Here is a 19662-nt window from a genome sequence, read left to right as displayed (position 1 = left end):
TGTGCACGTATGTCACAGAATGGAACAGCAAGTGGTCGAAATTCCCAACCTCATTATTATATATATTAACTTGAAGAAAATCTGTTATAGAAGTATCTGAATTCTAAAAGACAATAAAAAACTGATAACAGCTATTGCTAAAATGTATATTATTATGTATTTCTTAACAAAAGTGTACTCTACTTAAATTTTGTTCAACTCAAAATCTAATTAAATAACTGTAAATAATTCTTTATCAAAACTCATTTATTTCTATTTTATAAAATGTTTACCTGTATTCTTACTTGTATGTATCAATAGTAACTTGCCACATCAATTATTATCTCAGCTACAGGAAACTATTCTATATCTTTTATGTTATCAATATATATTAAGAGAAAACTTTTAAGGTAATTTTTGCATTTTATTACTATATTTGAAATTAGAAAACTGAAGTCATCTGACTTTGGAAGCTGCATTATAGATACTTTCAAAATACTTAGCATTCATCTCTGGTTCCTTTATATATTCTGGGTTAAAGAATATCTTCTATACTATTAGACAATATTTCAAAAACAATGCTAGAATATATTTTAGACAAAACTTTTATAATAGTTTGGAAAAGTACTAATATATCCCACAAATGAAAAATTCATGTACACAATGGTTTGAAAAAAATATCATTATCTTTAGTAATTCCAGATAATCAGATCTTATCATAGCTATAAGACAAGAAAAATTCATGGTCTCAAAATTAAATATGAAATGTGCTAACATTTTTCTCTAAAATTTTGGCTCTTTGTGTTTAATTTTGAAATTTAAGTAAAATAACAAGCCTCATACTCATTATTTTCTCATTTTTTCCATGCAAATGTTACTTCACACACTCCATACTTTAAGCTGCCAATTCTACTGGATAATTAAATTTATGTAGAGATTTTATCTGATCAATGAAATTGTCTATTTTGGTTGGTATAATATGTTAGTCTAATAAATATTTTATTTTAATCAGGCATACATACATCCCTAAAAGAGAACTTTAATACCTTCTGTCATTTAATTCCAAAATAATTAAGCAAAATGTTAATATGAAGCAAAAATTGTGAATAATTTTGATCATAAATTTAAAAGAAGATTTTGATTCATGCAGCCTATATAAAATACTCTATTTTAATATGGATAATCCCTGTATAGATAAAAACAAGTTCCATGTTCTAATTTTTATGGATGCAAAATAGTAGCCCAATATTACTTAAATTTTATTTAATACAAGATATTTATCTAGCATTAAATAATTTGTTTCCAAACTGTATTATCTCATTTTTTAGTTTAACAATGCATGCCATTTTGATTTTAATCATAATTGCCTGTTTTCAAGTAAGTATTTAAACCATCAGCATTTTTATTATGTTTAATACAATTCAAAATATTAATGTAACTATACTGTTATTAGATATCCATCTTCTACCTAAAAATGAAAGTTGAAGTTTCATTTCTTATGGCTAAAAAGAATTTTCTAGACTTACTGTACATAAGTGTGCTGGAGTAAATCTATGATTGTCAAGACCTGCCTTTCCTGGCATAGTTACCTTGCACAAATTAGCTGAGTGTTTATAAAGCTCCAGCATTTCATCACTGAAATCTAATTCAAGGCTGAGTTTCCTTTAATGTTTTAAGTTAAAGAATTGCCCAATTCATCTTGTTCCTCAAAGGAAGTTGCCAGTTTATGCACAAAACATGTAAATTGTCTTTTAAAACATGAAATACTGCATACCATATCATAAAAATATTAAAAACCTAAATTGTTATAAATTTAAACTGTTCAACTTGTTGAGTTACTCATTTAGTAGGGCCCTCTGGAATATGACATGGAATTATAAAGAACTTTAAGCATTCCAAGTGATCATGCTTTTATTTCCTATATCACTTCCATGTTTTCTTTAATGAACCAGGTGTGCCACAGTCCTCTGCTATGCTTTACTAGAATAATGTAACAAAATGATAAAGTCTAACCTTAATTCTCAGGGACTCATTATTTTTCCCAAGACACTAAATGAAATAAGAACCAACTGTTTATAGAATATTAAGTGCATTTGTACAAAATAAGACAACACTGTTGATAGGTTTTGTTTAATATTGAACAAGATCCAAAGTAGTATATTTGTAAAGTTTGAGCAAATCAAACAAAAAATTTAAATAATACTAATCAAGAGGAATTGGTCATATGGAGGTTCATTAAAATCAGAATCAACTCATTTCTATTTTTAGACAAGAAACCCTTTTCAATAACAAAATTTATTTGATGTACCATAGTTATAAATTAGAATATATATAGTAATAAAGTATGTATGCATTTCTGAGGTAAATTTTGAGCTCATATATAAGAAAAATAATTTTTTATAAAATTAATAGTTCAGTTTTAAGATAATTCTTCTGTTGTTTGTAAAATAAAAATTATTCTCAATTATTTATCAATGTTAATGAAGAAAATATACTTAAGAGCTGAACAAAAAAGGCTATCCTAGCAGTGATGCTCTCCTCAAGACTCAATATTCTAGTCTAAAAATGTTCATATGCATCCAGGCTGCAAGTTACTATGGAGACTGCTTACAATGATGGAAATAGAGGTGACCAATCACTTCAAAAGCATTAAGCATTGAAAGCAGCTGCTTGAATGAATACTCACTACACTTGAATGTCTTGTTACATACCAAAATATCTGTATGGTACCAAAAATAACATAGCATATAAAGGCACACACAAAAAATAATGTCAATTAAAATTCCATAAACTGAAATCAACTACTCAAGCATGTCAAAAATATAGCATTTCCTAATCTTGAGATATAATGTGCAGTAATCTATATTTTAGAAAATTATACATATGTATATATAATACCTATGTCATTTAAAGTTTTCTAGACACTGGCATTAATTAGTTATGTAGCATTGATCACATTTTTTAATTTATTGATCCTTCAGTCTATTCACCTGCAGATGCTTAATCATAATAGTTAACTTGAGGATTATCTGGTAGATCAAAGTAATTGAATAAGTGTCTAGAATGATTCCTGACACACAGCAAAATGTAAATAAATATTTTAATATTTATGTAAAATATTACACAGTTTTACATGTGAGGCACTAATAATGGGAGAGTTGAAAAAATGAAAATTTAATTTTATATCTTATATGTACTCACAATACACTTATGGATTATAACTTGCTGTAGCATTATACTTTATATACATTGTACTATAATTTATACTGTGTTCTGCATTATATAACAAGACAGTTAAACCATGATCATGTCACCTTTTAACCTACACAGTTTAAATAGCTCAGTGACATCCTCATGGAGACATTGGGCAGGAAGGAGGTATGGGATGTGGAACAGTTGGAGGGTAGACAGGGAGGGAAATAAAATCTGGAGTCTATAATTAATAAATAAATAAATAAAATAACTAGACATATTAGACATAATGGCTCTCTCATTTCTGTAGTAATTCTATACTTGATAATAATGATAATAATGAAAAAAGTGACTGATAGTAACATTCTATAGACAAACATTTCAAGAATCAGATATACACTTCCATGAAAATCCTCATTCAATGAGAATTTATAAGTCAAATATTTTAAAATTGTATAAATATTATCAATATAAATGGTCAAAGTTCTGTGAGAAATAGGTTTTGAGTAGCAGGATAAGAATGAGCAATTTCCTTTTCAAAGAGGAGGAGCCTGAATTATGTATTAAACTATAATAAAATATTAAAACATAAAAATAAGTTATGTGGAAACAAAGAAAATTCATACACCTCCATGAAGGTATTATATATAGAGAGAGAAAGGAGCTGTATTTAAGCAACACATATATATTAGTGACTAATAAGAAATAAAATTGACTTGGTATATGATCCAAAGTCTTTAAATGTATTAACATAATACAAAATACATTTTAAAAAATTTGGCAATCATTTCATACACACAGTAGGTTGACGGAAGACCATATTATTATTGTGGAAATTATAAGGGTGGTTAGTTTGTATCTGAGCAGCAATAAAATTTCAAAGGAACCTTTAGAAACTGATTCATAGAATTCATATTAAACAGATAACACATTCACACACAGAAGCTGTAAGAATAGTGATAATACTTCATACAATGACAAATAGAAAATGAGACTACCTCTATGTCAATAGCTTAGAATTAACCTGATATAGTGGATTTAGCCAACCTCAGACTATGACCGAGAAAACCCTCAAAAAGTTTAAGAGGAATTAAATAGCAATTTGAGAAAACAATTATATAAAAATGCCACATGCAATGAACCTATAAGCACATAATAGAGCTGGTAAGAACTGATTTGATGTGATATTTATGGAAGTATTTTTTGAATGATCGGAGGAACATTTTGTATATCTATTTGAGGAAATGATGACTTGACAATAGAAACAACTGGGAAAGAACATATGCAAAACTCTCTGACTGCCTGGTGAATTACTTTTAAAATAAGCATGGATTTGGACCATAAAAAATTAAACCAAATTCCAACACTGTCAGCTTTGATTTTTACATTAGATTCACCTCAATACCTCTTTTATGCATCAATATATCCTGACAAATGGTGTTGCTTAGGTACTTTCTAGCACTATGGCCAGGTAGATTGAGAACTGGACATCTTTACTTTCCACAAAAGGATATCCTTATGATCCCACTCTGCAGTGCAGTGCAAAGACTACCATAAGCTATATTCTTTTTTTTCTATGGACCCTCTTCTTTTCTTTAAAGTAGCAAATGAGCTTTCAAGGATATAAACAATAGAAGAAACCAACAGGTTCATTCGAAGATTGATGTAGTACACTATCACTAGATATTCTAGAACTGATAATCATAAATATAAGGCCTGAATGTTATGCAGTATCAATGAGGCCAACCAGAGACTCTGTTTCAATATGAACAGTGAAAAATTCATGCATCCATATACATAAATAAACTTATAATAAAATATATTTTAATTACCCAACGTGATCACATTTGATTCACTAAAAAGAGTTAACAATTTATCATTAACTTAATTATTTTTAAAAACTATGAATATATGCAAAGTAGTTTATTCTAATAGTTATAGAAATTGTAAAGAATAAAGCCAACTTTGTTTTCCAGCATCATCGAGATACAAAGATACACCATAATTTACATACTTTTTAAATTTTGCTGTTGACAAACCAAAATTATTGCTTATATAAAAGTTGTTAAAAGAAACCCTTTCTTTATATTGTATTTTATTAAAATTTAAATAGCTGGGACTCAGGCAATATAGTTACAATAGGTGATGACCACTCTAAGGATGATGATTAATGAAAAATTGAAATAAAACACTGATAACTTGGGCCATTTAAAATGTACATTTAATTAACACTAAAGTATCTAGTGTTAGTATGTTATATCCAGAATAGTATATAATTAATATAGTCTTCAGAATTTATTATTTGATGTGCCCTAAGGTAGAAACATTATTTTCACTTTACTATTATTTTCTGAAAAGATATTTTAATTTTATGTGTTCAAATGATGTGCAGTCGTACACTTCTGTAGATTTCAGTATTTTTGTTATTAAGTTTTTAACCAAATATATTGTCTATTTGTTCAGTTATATTGTTGTTTTTTCTCCTGCTACAGTAAATGAAGGAGGTATTAAAACAGCTTCAAACTTATGTCCAGATCCTGGAGAACCAGAAAATGGGAAGAGAGTTGGATCAGATTTTAGGTAATATTTTAAATTATTTTTATTATGTAACTTTCCATTTCTTTCAGTTTAAAGATCAAACATAACTGATAATACAGGAATATGGATTTAGTGAACTAAAACTATGTAAGCCAGATTCTACACATATGCTATTATTGATATTTTGTCAGTGTCTTGTCCCTGAATTTATTCCAATTGCTTTATGTTTTTCTCCATATAATTTTATGTTGGCTATGAGCTTGCCATATATTGCTTTTTCTGTGTGTGTAGGTATGTGCCTTGTATCTCTGATCTTTCCAAAGTTCTTACAATGAGGGGGGAATGGATTTTGCCACTGTCTTTTTCAGTACCTAAAAACTTTATTATGTGTTTTCTGTTTTTCTTTGTTTATTGTTTTGTTCATTTATGTAAGAGATGATATTGATGGGTTTTCACAAGTTGAATGACACCTGTACCTCTGTAGGAAGCCTACTTGTTCACAGTGGATGATGCTTTTGATGTGTTCTTGGATTTGTTTTGCAAATATTATATTGAATACTTTTTGCGTCAATGTTCATAAGGAAAATTGGTCTGAAACCTTCTTTTGTTGCTGAGTCTTTGTGTGGTTTATGTATAAGGTGGCCTCATAAAAACGAATTTGACAGTGTTCCTTCTCTTTGCATTTTGTGGTAATTTGAAGATATTGGTTTTAGCTCTTCGAATATCTGCACTAAAATCATCTGGCTCTGTACTTTTTGGGTTGGGAGGTCTTTAGTGATTGCTTCTATTTTCTTATGAGTTAGAGGTCTATTTAGATTGTTTACCTGATCTTTAACTCTGGTAGTGTTATCTATCAAGTAAATCATATATTTATTTAAATTTTTCCAATTTTGTGGAGTAAATTCTTTTGAAGTAAACCCTAATCCTCCTTAAATTTCCTCAGGATTTGTTGTTATATCTCCCTTTTCGTTTCTTATTTCGTTAATTTAGATTTTTCCTTCAATGTCTTTAACTTAGTCTGGATAAAAATTTTTATATCTTGTAGACTTACTGAAAGAACTCTTGTTTTGTTTTGTTTTGTTTTGTTTTGTTTTGTTTTGTTTTGTTTTGTTTGGTTGTTGTTGTTGTTTTTTGGAAGAAGAGAACTCTTGGTTCATTAATCTTTGAATTGTTCTCTGTTTCTATTTTAGCAATTTAAGCCCTGAGTGCAATTATTTTCTGCCATCTACTCTTCTTGGGCATGTTTTCTTCTTGTGCTAGATATTTTAGGTGTACTGCTAAGCTGTTAGTATGAGATCTTTTCATGTTTTTTGAAGGTACTTAGTGCTATGATTATTTCTTTTTGTATTACATTCATTGTAATACAAAATCCCATAAGTTAGGGATGTTGTGCATTCATTTTTCATTGAATTCTAGAAAGTCTTTTATTTCTTTATTTCTTCTTTGACACCATGGTCACTAAATAGAGTATTGTTCAGTTTCCATGATTTGTAAGTTTCCTGTTTCTTTTGTTGTTGAAGTATAGCTTTAATACATGGTGGACTGATAAGATACAAAAGTTTATTACATTCTTGTAAATTTTGGAGAATCCTCCATGAGGTACTGAGAATAAGGTATATTCTTTGTATATGGATGAAATGTTCTACAGATATTGGTTATATCATATCAGTTGATTCATAACGTCTATTAGTTTCATTAATTCTCTGCATGGATGACATGTCCTTTGTTAAGAGTGAGGTGTTGTGGTATCCTACTGTTAATGTGTGATGTGAGATGTGGTATTTAAACTTTAATAATGTTTCTTTTACAAGTGTGGATGCCCCACAAACACCCAATTAAGAATAGAAAAGACTTCAACTGAAAAAAAATTCAAAAGTTTTTGATATCGTAGAACGTTAACTCTAATAAAATAAATCACTTCACTATAAACACTTACATGTCTAGAAATTTGGAGCAAGCCTCTTTAAGACTAAGATAGTTGTAAACAGTCAAGTGCAGGACAGACATATAACAAATATTATCTTAAAAATCACACAAATATTTCATTTTCAATAAGCAATCTTACTTTTAGCCATTTCAGTGTTGACAGAAATATATTCATTTGTTCTTTACATATGCCCACTTTATTTCTTATAAAACCTATTGTGGAGCAAATATTTGCCAGTATAGCTCCACATTACACTGGAAAATCTGAAGCTCCATTTGTGTTGATAAAAACTGATAGACATTAAATTGTAACTCAAGATGTTATGAACTAAACGATTTATTGTTTTAAAATTGCATATATGTTTTGAAAACAAATTAAATTAATCAAAAAAATCTTCAATGTATTATGTAATCACCCAGAGTTTTTTAAATTTACAAATTATTTTCTCTCTACTAATATGTACAGAGATAATGTATATAATAATAATAATAATAATAATAATAATAATAATATGTATTACAACAATATATTTATTCTTAAATGATGGTGTAAAATAATATGATGTGTCATACTTAAGGCAAATACTTGTTATATGAATGTTTAACTGAAAATAAGGTTAATGTAATATATTAGTAATATATTGTGTTAAATTAATATTAGGTATGGCAATTCTTACCATTTGTGTACAACTCAAATTTAGAGAACTGGACTCCTTAATGTTTTGAAGTTATATGAGAAAGTAATGATCTCTATGCATAGATATCAACTGATGTCAGTATGATGCATTCATGCTGATATTGGAGAAAGTATACTGCATTACTTACAACGAGTCATACGTTGGGGAAAAGCTTAAATAGGAAAACAGACAAATGCATTTTGGTTATAGAGCATAAATGGAAATGCATGGAGAGAAACTGAATTAAATTGATATGGAAACTCTATACTTGTTTTACAGAGGAAGAACCCTCTTAGCCTTGTAGTCCAAGAGAAGCTGAGCATATATTTCGCATTTTATTTTTATTTTTTATTGTTATATTATTTATTTACACTTCAAATGTTATGTCCCTTCCTGGTTTCCTTTCCACAAACCCCCTATCCCATCCTCCCTCCTCCCTCCTTTTTTTTTCTGTTGGTACATTTATTATTTATTATAATAATAATATAATTATTATATAATATAATAATATAATATATAATTATATAATTATATATAATATATAATAATTATAATTATATAATATATAATAATATAATTATATAATAATTAATATAGAAATGGTCCATAGTGTATTCCTACATTGTTTTATAAATCAAATTATAGCTGGGTAGTTTGACTCATATTTTTTTTTTGGTTGGTTGCAGTTTTCTTTTTTTTTAATTGGATTTTTAAATTTACATTTTAAAAGTTATCCCCTCTCCCAGTCCCCCCCACAACTGGCAATTCCCATCCCATTTCCCCTCTGCCTGCTCCTATGAGAGTGTTCTCCCACCCACCCACTCCTACCTCCCTGCCCTTGAATAACCCTTATACTGGGGCATCGAGCCTTCACATTATCAAAGTTGTCTCCTCCCATTAATGCTCAACAAGGCCATCCTCTGCTACATATGCAGTTGGGGCCATGGGTCCCTCCATATGTACTCCTTAGTAGGTGGTTTAGTCCCTGGGAGCTGGTGGCGGAGGTGGGGGTGGATCTGGTTGGTTGATATTGTTGTTCTTCCTATGGGTTACAAACCCCTTCAGCTTCTCAGTCTTTCCCCTTACTTCTCCATTGGGGTTCCTGTGCTCAGTCTGATTTTTGTCTGCCAGCATCCACATCTGTATTAATCACACTCTAACAGAAACTGTCAGGAGACAGCTATATCAAGTTCCTGTTAGCAAGCACTTTTTGTCATCAGCAATTGTGTCTGGGTTTGGTGGCTGCATATGGGATGTATCCCTAGGTGGGACAATCTCTGGATAGCATTACCTTCAGTCTCTGCTACACTCTTTGCCCCTGTATTTCCTTTAAACAGGAGCAATTCTGGGTTAAAATTTTTTAGATGAGTGTGTGGCCCCATCCCTCAAAAGGGGCCTTGCCTAATCTCTGGATATGGTCTCTACAGGTTTTCTCTCCCTTTTGTTTGGTATTTTAGCTAATATCATCTCTGTTGGGTCCTGGGAACTTCTTGCTTTCCTGCAATCTGGGACTTTCTGATGAATACTCCCAGTTCTCCATTCCCCATTGCTATATGCCTCTGTTCAGTTTCCTGACCCTCTGTATATCTCCACCCTTTCCTCCCATACCTGATTGCACCCTTTTCCCCTTTTCTTCTTCTCTCTTTTTGAAGTCCCTCCCAACCTCTACCTCATGTGAGTATTCATTCCCCCTCTAAGTCTGACTGAAGCATCCACACTTTGGTCTTCTTTCTTCTTGAGCTTCATTTGCTTTAATGATTCAATCTTTTTAAAAAATGAAAAATGGTATTTACAACTCAGAAAAATTTCACACACACATACAGACATGCACACACACACACACACACACACTCACACACACACTCACACTCACTAGTTCAATGTAAGTGAAAAGACATAGATTATACAGAGAGAAGAACCATGAAACAATAACAAATGTTCACAATGACTACTAAAACACCAGCAGTGCTTTTGTTGTGGTTTTTAGCAACCATTTTAATGAGACAAAACCTAAGATCAAAATGTGAAAGCAGTCCCTTAAATCAATGTGATAGGACTTGACTGCAATCATGACAGAAGTCTGTCACTTGTTTGACAACATGAATATTGTTGATGAAATGTTTTCTTTGGAATGACAGTTTGAAAATAACTTCAAACAGGTTCTAGAGTGAGTAAATGTTTTAGATAGTTAACATATTTGGGACATCAAGTATCCCACAGCAATAGAATAATGAGCCAATTACATTGTCACTAGAAAATAAAGATATATTTTTATAGATGCTGTAGTATAAGAAATTATATCAAGAAATATACCAGTAGTATGAGGGTTTGTCTGTCTCATATGCCTCTCTTGTATATTAAAATTATATGAAATTAAATATTATTTCAAGCATAGAGAGAGACACATTATAATGGTCAGTTTGTTTACTTAGTGCAATCTAGAATCAACCTGGCAGAGACTCTTATTGAGGGAATGTGTAGACCACATTGATCTGTGGATAATTGTCTCCCTTGCTCTACTTTACATGGAAAAACCCATCCAAGATGTGATCAATAACCTTGCTTAGTTTCAGGCTTTATACTGTATAAGACTAGGGAAAACTAGCTGAATGCTTACCATGTATACATTCGTGTCTTTGTTTTTTACTATGGATGTGATTTAACAATCTGTTTCAAGTTTCTATACTCTTGACCTGCCTTGTGCAATGGCCTGTAACTTTGAATTTTTAACTATTCTTTTCCACTTATGAGCTTTTTGTCCATGGTGATTTTATTAAGGCAAAATGAAACTGGGGCAAGAATTATTCAAAGGTATCAGAAAGGAAGATAGCTAGACATTAAAGACTGATAGTACCGTGAAAATGAGAGCTCATATTTAATATTTTTGATAATGTTTGATGAAGCATGTCTAAGAAACAAAATATGTACATATAAAGACAGGTGTGGATGGGGTGACTTAAGGCAGAGAGGGATATGGTAACATATCTGCTATCAAGAGCGAAGAGCAAACTTGATATTGAAAATGCTACTCAGCAGAATAATTTTTGGTGACCTATGGAGATTGATTATAATGACTCTTCTTGTTACATGGTGTCTATCTAGCATTACTGAATGACCCTAGCACAAATGTAAAATAGGTTGTGCAATGTATGTTAAATTTCACTACGTTTGGCAAATTGCTAGTAATTATTTCATGCATATGGATTAGAATCATAGACCTGAAGCACAGAAATCCTTAAGTAAATGCCCAAACTGAGAGATCTATACAAGAAAATTCATTTGATTATTCCCAAGGTCAGGCTTAACAACAGCACTGGACCCCCCTTAGAAAGTTCTAAAGAATTCATGGAATCATCTGAGAGATGCAATGACTTTATACACATTTCAAAACTATGAGAAGAGAACCAACTCAAAATAATAAGCAAAAAAGCTAATAGGCATTAATAAACATTAATGAAATATAAAGTTAGGGTATACCTTCAGCTCACTCTTTTCTTTCATCATTACTATCTTCTCCAAATTATTAGGTACTCCTAGAATCTTGTCAAAAGAGAATTGCAAAGTTGATTTTCCATGAATCACCATCTGTGTCTAAAGTTGCCAGATTGGCTGCAGACTGACCTAGCAATGTGCCTCATAAATATTAAAATTCTGTGGTAAGCATTCCTGGTGTTTTTGAACCATATGATATTTAAATTCTTTGATTAAAATATGAAGATTATAAAAGCAGAATCTACAAAACAATAACAAAACTAACATATTCAATTTCATATACAAAAGAACATTTTTCCCGCAAAAGGCATTGCTAAATGACAGAAAATAGAAGCAAAGACTGAGAAAAATATTTATAGATCTGTGTTAGGATTTGTGTTCAAAATGCACACATACAAAAATGAAGCAAAATTCTTCAAAGAGCAGTAGGCACTCGATTTGGTTTCATAGAAGTTTAAACAGCAGTGTTATGAACCTAGGTATTGTTTCAATAACAAGTATTAAAGACTTTGGCCATAACATTGATCACAACTGGAAACACACTTAAAATTTTTCCAGAGTAGCAGGAAACTCCACGAAAGAGGTAGTCATAAAGAGAAAAACTTCACACACTAAGACACATTGTATTTTTGTAAGGACAGAAAGAGTCTTCCACTCATAGGGTCCATAGATGCCACCATAGGCAATCATCACTTGTTTTCAGAAACTTGAAGCATTACACTCTAGGTGAATGTTCTTTCCTGTCTCTCTAGTGTGCTTGCTTTAAATTCTTACCCTGCAACATAAGGCACAATAGGAGTTCTTCCCAAAAACCTATAATAATAACAACAACAAGTGTTTGGCAGCCTCTTTTTACACAAATGTTAATTTGAGTATGTAACATGTCTAAAGGGAGCTGTAATCTTGTCAGGTTTATCACCAGTCCTTAACTTCTCCCTTGGGAATTATGCTAGTTTACCTAATCAGAATGTGAATTTTTTTTTCAGTTTTGTTTTTTCCTCATCTTAGGAGCTCTGGTGCCCCAGTGCCTTTGTGCGTATTGTCCTAGGTACTCATTCACTTGTGCAGTCAGCCTTTTTTCAGAGTTTGTTGTTTTCTAAACCAGTCATTTTTCTGGTCATTCAATCCTTAAGTGTTTGTGTGTGTGTGTGTGTGTGTGTGTGTGTGTGAGAGAGAGAGAGAGAGAGAGAGAGAGAGAGAGAGAGAGAGAGAGAGAGAGAGAGAGAAATGGCTGCCAAAGAAATATAAAAGCTGGCAGCATAGTGTCTGTTAAAGTATAAATTAAAATTTTAAATGTCTCTTAAAATTACACCCGAATGTCTGTGAAATTCCAATTTGTGGAATCCTTACTTTTCACAGATTCTTGCAAGAAAGATTTTATATGACACATTCTTGTCAAACACATAGGAAATTAAGGAACAGGGGAAATTTAAAAGATGCAAAAGTGATTTACCAGAGGAGCATTTGGTTCCCTCTAAGAGTGTTCCTGGTTCCAGGTACACATTTTTATTGGATAATCTAGACACAGATAGACTCTTCAGAGAGTGGGCATTGCTTTTTGGGTCGTATTAGTACATGGCAGTTAATAAAACGGTATTAATGCAAACGCATCATACTTTTTCATATGAACATGTCTACCCATGAAGAATGAGCTTTCTAAGCATGCTAATCTATTCATGAATATTACTTTAGTAGTTTCAAAGAAATCTTCTACAGTAGAAATTTCCCAAGGCATTCTTCCTGTGCCAAATGCTCAAGTGCTTATAAAATTTCCTGAAGAATGGCTGACACCTTCGTCGTTTCTGCTCTCACTGCACAGCTTAATTCTTTATCACCAATTACTTTCATTCCCTAACATCCATTTATTGTTGGTACCTACCATTCAGTAACTGTCACAAATGCTTTTTGTTCTTGTATGACTTTAAAATATATATTATATATATGTTATTTTATTTGAGTCTTTTCATATTTTCATGTTTCCATTTTCGTGAACTATCTTCTTCAAGGTTTCATTACAGGAATGGTTTCATTACAGAATAGTTTCTGAGCTCTGTTTTGCCAGTGTCTTCAGCAAGAGGCATTCCCTTACAGTTTTAGGGAATGTCACTCCTGCCAATACAGGACTTAAAGCTGAGATACTGAAAAGAATTTCATAAGTAGCCAGTTTATGAACAAGAGTTAGGTTAATATGAGATTTTAAATTAGGCTGAGGTTGGGAAACAGAGAGGCTCTAAGGAGAAAACACCTCAGCATGTGGGGGTGTGCATCTGCAAGAGAGAGCCAAGTCAAATGTGGTTGTTTTGACCATGGTCTTACATAGGATTTTTGTGGGGGATTGACTTTACTGTCTTCAAAGAGTATCTACCAATTAAATAAGATCACTGACTGTTTCATGAGAGCATATAACAGAATTAATCATTACACAGTGAAAACCTACACCAGAGAATACAGGGTGGTGGGATGTATTTATTATGAACAATTTTAGTTGAAGATCTCAAATGATGTCTAGAAAAAGGTATAAATCTCTACCATGAATCATGTATATACATGTTACATGACTGGCTCATTTCTATTTTAAAATACAATATCTATATATAAAGCAAAAATAATGCTTCACCAGGAGCCCTTGCTTCAGATATTAACTGCATTTATTGCTGTTCCACTCTCCTGAGGGTTCAATCAGACTACAAGATAAGTAGCTTCTTTACATTTTCATGGTCCATAATGTCTCTATCTTTCTCCTGATTCATTTGAAATTACATCTTCAGAACTGTGGTTTTTTCCTCTATGTCTTCCATACAGGGCTTCCACCAGCACTGAAGACCTCATAATCTTGACTCTTTTTCTCCAGTGCTTACTTTTTGTAATTTTTTCTGAGAGTTGAATATTTAGTTTCATCTTAAAAAAAAATCTGAACTAGTCTTTTTATAAACCAAATATGCATCCCTAAAGATGTAAATGTGTGGTATTTGGAGTCAGGTGAGTGTAACATTACTTCTAGTCACTCTTTCTGTGTCACATGAAGAACTGTGGTAATAATATTTTTTAAAAAAATCTTGGTGTATGGTTCCTTCCCACCTTATACGATTTTTGTTCCTGGATATAAGACACACAGCCTTTATATTTCAAAATATGCCTTAGGCAGCACAATAGATGAGCAACTGCCTCCTTTCTAACCTGTTAGAGTCCACTTTCCTACTGATAACTCCGAGTTACTACTTACTAATTTCTATGTTCTGTCTGGGCTGCTCTTACCTCCAATTGAACAGCCCTTTTGACTACAATTTTATGGCTCAGCTACCCACTGCAGCTCTCCTTCTCCTTTTTTCAAGTTCTTCCTCTTCCATGGTGGCTCCTCTCTCCCTCTCTCTCCTCTTGGTCTCTTCTCTCCAAGCCCTGGAAAACTCAACCCAACCTATGTCTCTTTTACCCAGCTATTATCCGCTGGCATTTTAATTGACCAATCAGAATTAACTAGGGGCAGGGTGTTTACGTGTTTACTCTGTTGTCTTTAAGGCAAGCAGTTTTAGGGAAATGAAATTAACATTAGAATACAAGAAGTATTAAGCCAACCCACTACAATGAACTTTTCTTTTTTCAAAAAAAAATTTATTTATTTTATGTATATGAGTGCACTGTAGCTTTCTTCAGACACTCCAGAAGAGGGCAACAGGTCCCATTGCAGATGGTTATGAGCCACTATCTGGTTGCTGGGAATCGAACTCAGAACCCCTAGAAGAACAGTCAGTTCTGAGCCCTCTCTGCAGCCCCCCAAAACTTTTCTTATCCAGATCTTTCTTTTATTTTTTTTCTTCAATAAAAAATTTGGTGAATAGCCAGCATAGTACAGTGACCAGTCAATATTTTTTTCTGACTTTCCGACTATTATCTTAATCACTGCAAATGAAAACATCTTCATTTGGGTCTCAGTTTATGGGTCTTTTTTGTGTCTTATTGTACTTTGTTTTTGTCCTATTTGGAAGTTATCTCATGGAAAGAGAGAACAGATCTAGTGGAACAGAGTTGTGGAAGGAAGAGCTAGGAAGTGTGGAGGGAGGAGAAACTTTGGTTAAGGTTATTATATGAGAGAAAAACTTATTTTGAATAAAAAAGTGAAAGAGAAAAAGGAAAGAAAGAAAGAATGAAAGAAAGCATCTTCATTCTTTCCAAGCAACTCAACTCCCTTGATTCTTGTACTCACTTTCAGTCCTTGGTAAACCTTTATTCTCATTGACTTGATAAAAAGACTTCTCCCTTCCATAATAGCCATAATGCAGTCCTATGCAGTCTTAGAAAAAGTGGCCAGAGTTTACATAATCACTCTTGTGCTTCTAACCAATGCTGTATATCTCCCATATAACACCAGATGAAAGACTGATACAACATTGGTCATTGTACATATCATGCCACATTTTTTTTTTTTTAGCTTAAGAATGACTTCATTCCACAATTCTATTCTTTTAGTGTGTGAACTTGTTTGCTGGAATCTCCCACTTAGTAATTACAAAGCCAAGCTTTGAACCCAGAGCTTATGGCTTTCAGTTGTTGCTCTTTCTCTTTGCTTATACATTTGCATTTTAACATTTTTAGTTCTTCTTTAAGGCAATCTAAACCTAGCCTTCTGGCATTATCTTTTCTAGCACCATATTGTGATACAGAATGCTAAACCTGTTTCTTACATAAAATTATATATATGTGTGTGTATATATATATATATATATATATATATATATATATATATATATATAACTTCAGTTGTGTGGTGTGTATTTATAAACAATTAAATGTTAAACCTTCTACTCTTTCTTAAATTTAGTAGTAGTTTCATATGACAAATTTTTTTTCAGATTGTCTTCGTTCTTAAATGTGTAGTACTCTATAGCACATTATTCTCTTTTCAAATAGATAATCCGGCTATTCTTTAGAAAACATATCTGTTCTTTGAATGTATTTCCTTCATATTTAATATAATTTATATCCACAACCACTTCTGTCATTTGACTCTCATAAATCATAATTTTCTCCTACTTCCACAATTTATACAATTATATTCTGATTTTGTTATAAAGGCCAATCTATTTGTAAAATAATAAAAGTTTTATATGTGAAGTAGACCAAACCCTTTCTCTTGTATTATATTTTAAATATGTTATGATTAATTTGTATTAGTATTTTCCATATGGAAATATTATTTTGGCTTACTTGAAAAAAAAATCCTTAAAGACCTACAACTTGGGTCTGAACAGAGAGGTTTTTGAAAGAGCAACTTTTCTATTATTCTTTAGGGCCCCAAAATTCTGTGCAATATTGAATGTTATCCAGTAAAATTTGCCTTCATTAGGAATACATCCACTTGATATTAAAGATAAATATATTTTATAGAAATTTTTTTATTAGACATTTTATTTATACTTCAGATGCCATCCCCTTTCCCCATTCACCCCGCTTAGAAAACCCCTATCCCATGCCCCCTTTTCCTTTTTGCACATATACATTTTTTTAAAAATGTTAATCATAGGCTTTATAAGTTTGGTATTGCTCAATCAGAGGTGTAACCCACTACCCAACCTAGATATATAAACTGTCTTGGACTGGTGGAGATACTTAAACATCTGACTCCTTGTCTCCTCCCTCTTTCTCTCTTTCATCACCTAGCTTCTCCTCTCCTTCTTCTCCTCCTCTTCTTACTCCTTCTCTTCCTCTCAGTACTCTTCTCACCTTAGCTCCTCCAACATATCACCCTTCCTGTTAAAATGAAACTTTTCTCTCAAAATACAATTAGAGCATAATTATGCCAATTTGTACCTGGAGGAGCAGATAAACCATCTAAACAGTCACATAACTCCTAAAGAAATAGAAACAGTCATTAAAAATCTTCCCACCAAAAAATGTCTGGAGCTACCATTACACTCATACCAAAACCACAGAAAGACCCAATAAAGATAAATATTAAATAGTATAAATGGGTATTTCAAAAGTCACTCCAGTACCACTCTCTAAGTTGACAGGATGTTTAAGAATGTATGACTTAAGGATATATACAAATTATACAGGGAAGAACATGACATGAATGGCATGCATGATACTCCAATATAGCATTCTAGTAAGCCTAACACTTTATCTGTGCTCTCTGTAATTGTTTGAACAGCTTTCACTTAGCTAGAAGGAAAATAGAAACTTGTTGCTAAAGTATAGTGAACCAAAAACTAGAAAATAAATAAAAATCTAATCAAAACAACGAAATATCATGCTGCTACTTTTCTAAAGTATACGTTTAAATATATATGTTTGTAAATATATCATTTTTGTAATACATACAAAGATTTTATAAAGACAGAGAAAGGGAGGTGATTCAACTTTGATAAGTAACTTCCTTGGAGTGTTGAAAATTATTCTTTTCCTTTTGGGGGGTGTGGGGGATAATAATCAAAAGAAGAAAATTAAAAAAAGGAAAGAAACTATATAGTAGAAACAAATTACAAACAAACCATTGAGACAAAAAATAAAAACTTCTAAAAGTAGCACTGATTATGTTTTGTGTTTACAACCCATTGCTGGCCCTGCGGCCTAATATTAAATGTGCATTGCACACACAGTGGTACTCCATTGGTAACAACTAATACTTCCTTTGGGAGTAGTTGTCAGTTGGAAACAGCTTCAGAGTTATGGGTGTGGTCTTGTGCCCATGTCACTTCTCAGTGATGAAACCCTATCTGGTTTAGATTAGTGTAGGCTCTGTGAATGCTATGGCAATCTGTGAGTGTGCATGTGTGTTAGCCCTGTTAGATCTAGAAAATCTTTTTTTTTATTTAAACTTTTTTTTATGTGAAAATCTTTATTGGATGTTTTATTTACATTTCAGGTGCCATTTTTTCCCCATTTCCCCTCCCTAGAAAACCCCTATCCCATTCCCACTTTTGCTTTTATACTATGTTTTAAATGTTAATTAAAGGCTTTATAAGTTTGGTAATGCTCAATATCAATCAGAAGTGTAACCCACTACCCAACCTAAATATATCAACTATCTTTGACTGGCGGGGACATGCAAACATCCACCTCCATGCCCCCCTCCCCTTGTCACCTAGCTCCTCCTCTCCTTCTCCTCCTCTTCTTATTCCTCCCACCTTAGCTCCTCCTACATATCACCCTTCCTGTTAAAATAAAACTTTTCTCTTAAAATACAATTAGAGCATAACTATACCAATTTGTGTCAGTAAAATACAAGATAGACCTAATACCCAGTCCATCATTTTTTTTGACTAAACAGAACCTCTGTCATCCCTCCTAACTAAAAGACTTAATTCTGAACCTGGCTTTTTTTCTTGGCTTTAGAATGAAAGTTATCTGAAAACCATCCTCGCAAACCTTTTCTCTCAAAGTAAATGGCCAGGATTGGCTATGAGGCTATCTTGTTTCCTTGGTGTCTTTCTCCCTCACTGGCTCTGACACTCTTTCTGCCTCCTCTTCTATGGTGTTTCCTGAATCTGTGGGGAGAAAATTGAAGGAGACATCCCACTTAGGATTTAGTCTTTTGCACTCTGAACACTGTCTATTTTTGGGTCTATGTATTTGTTACCACCCACCACAAGACGAAGATTTTCTGAGAATAGCTGAACAAGACACTGATCTGGGAGTAATTGCAAAATGTCATTAGGGGTCATTCATTGGTACATTACCTTAACATAACAGTAATGTTTGATTTTCTGCCAGGTTCATGGCCTATCTATTTTTTGGTCTTTGGCTAACAGAACAGTGTCAGTTATGGGGTTCTATCTCACAGGGTGGGCTTTAAAATGCAGTATGATTGGTCACTCCTACAACACTGTTACCAGCATTCTTCATTCTAATACAAACTTAA

The 19662-nt window shown here is 32.4% G+C and overlaps 1 protein-coding gene across 1 annotated transcript in view; it reads left to right on the top strand.

The window, feature by feature from the left end:
* Nucleotides 1-19662, top strand: part of Csmd3 (CUB and Sushi multiple domains 3) — a 942208-nt gene that overhangs the window by 311946 nt on the left and 610600 nt on the right. The window contains 1 exon segment of the mRNA XM_076912208.1: nt 5664-5751. Within this exon segment, the coding sequence (XP_076768323.1) occupies nt 5664-5751 (88 nt within the window).

The sequence above is a fragment of the Arvicanthis niloticus genome, chromosome 13, assembly GCF_011762505.2.
Source record: "Arvicanthis niloticus isolate mArvNil1 chromosome 13, mArvNil1.pat.X, whole genome shotgun sequence".
NCBI lineage: Eukaryota > Metazoa > Chordata > Mammalia > Rodentia > Muridae > Arvicanthis > Arvicanthis niloticus.
This window is presented reverse-complemented; position numbering and strand designations above follow the sequence as displayed.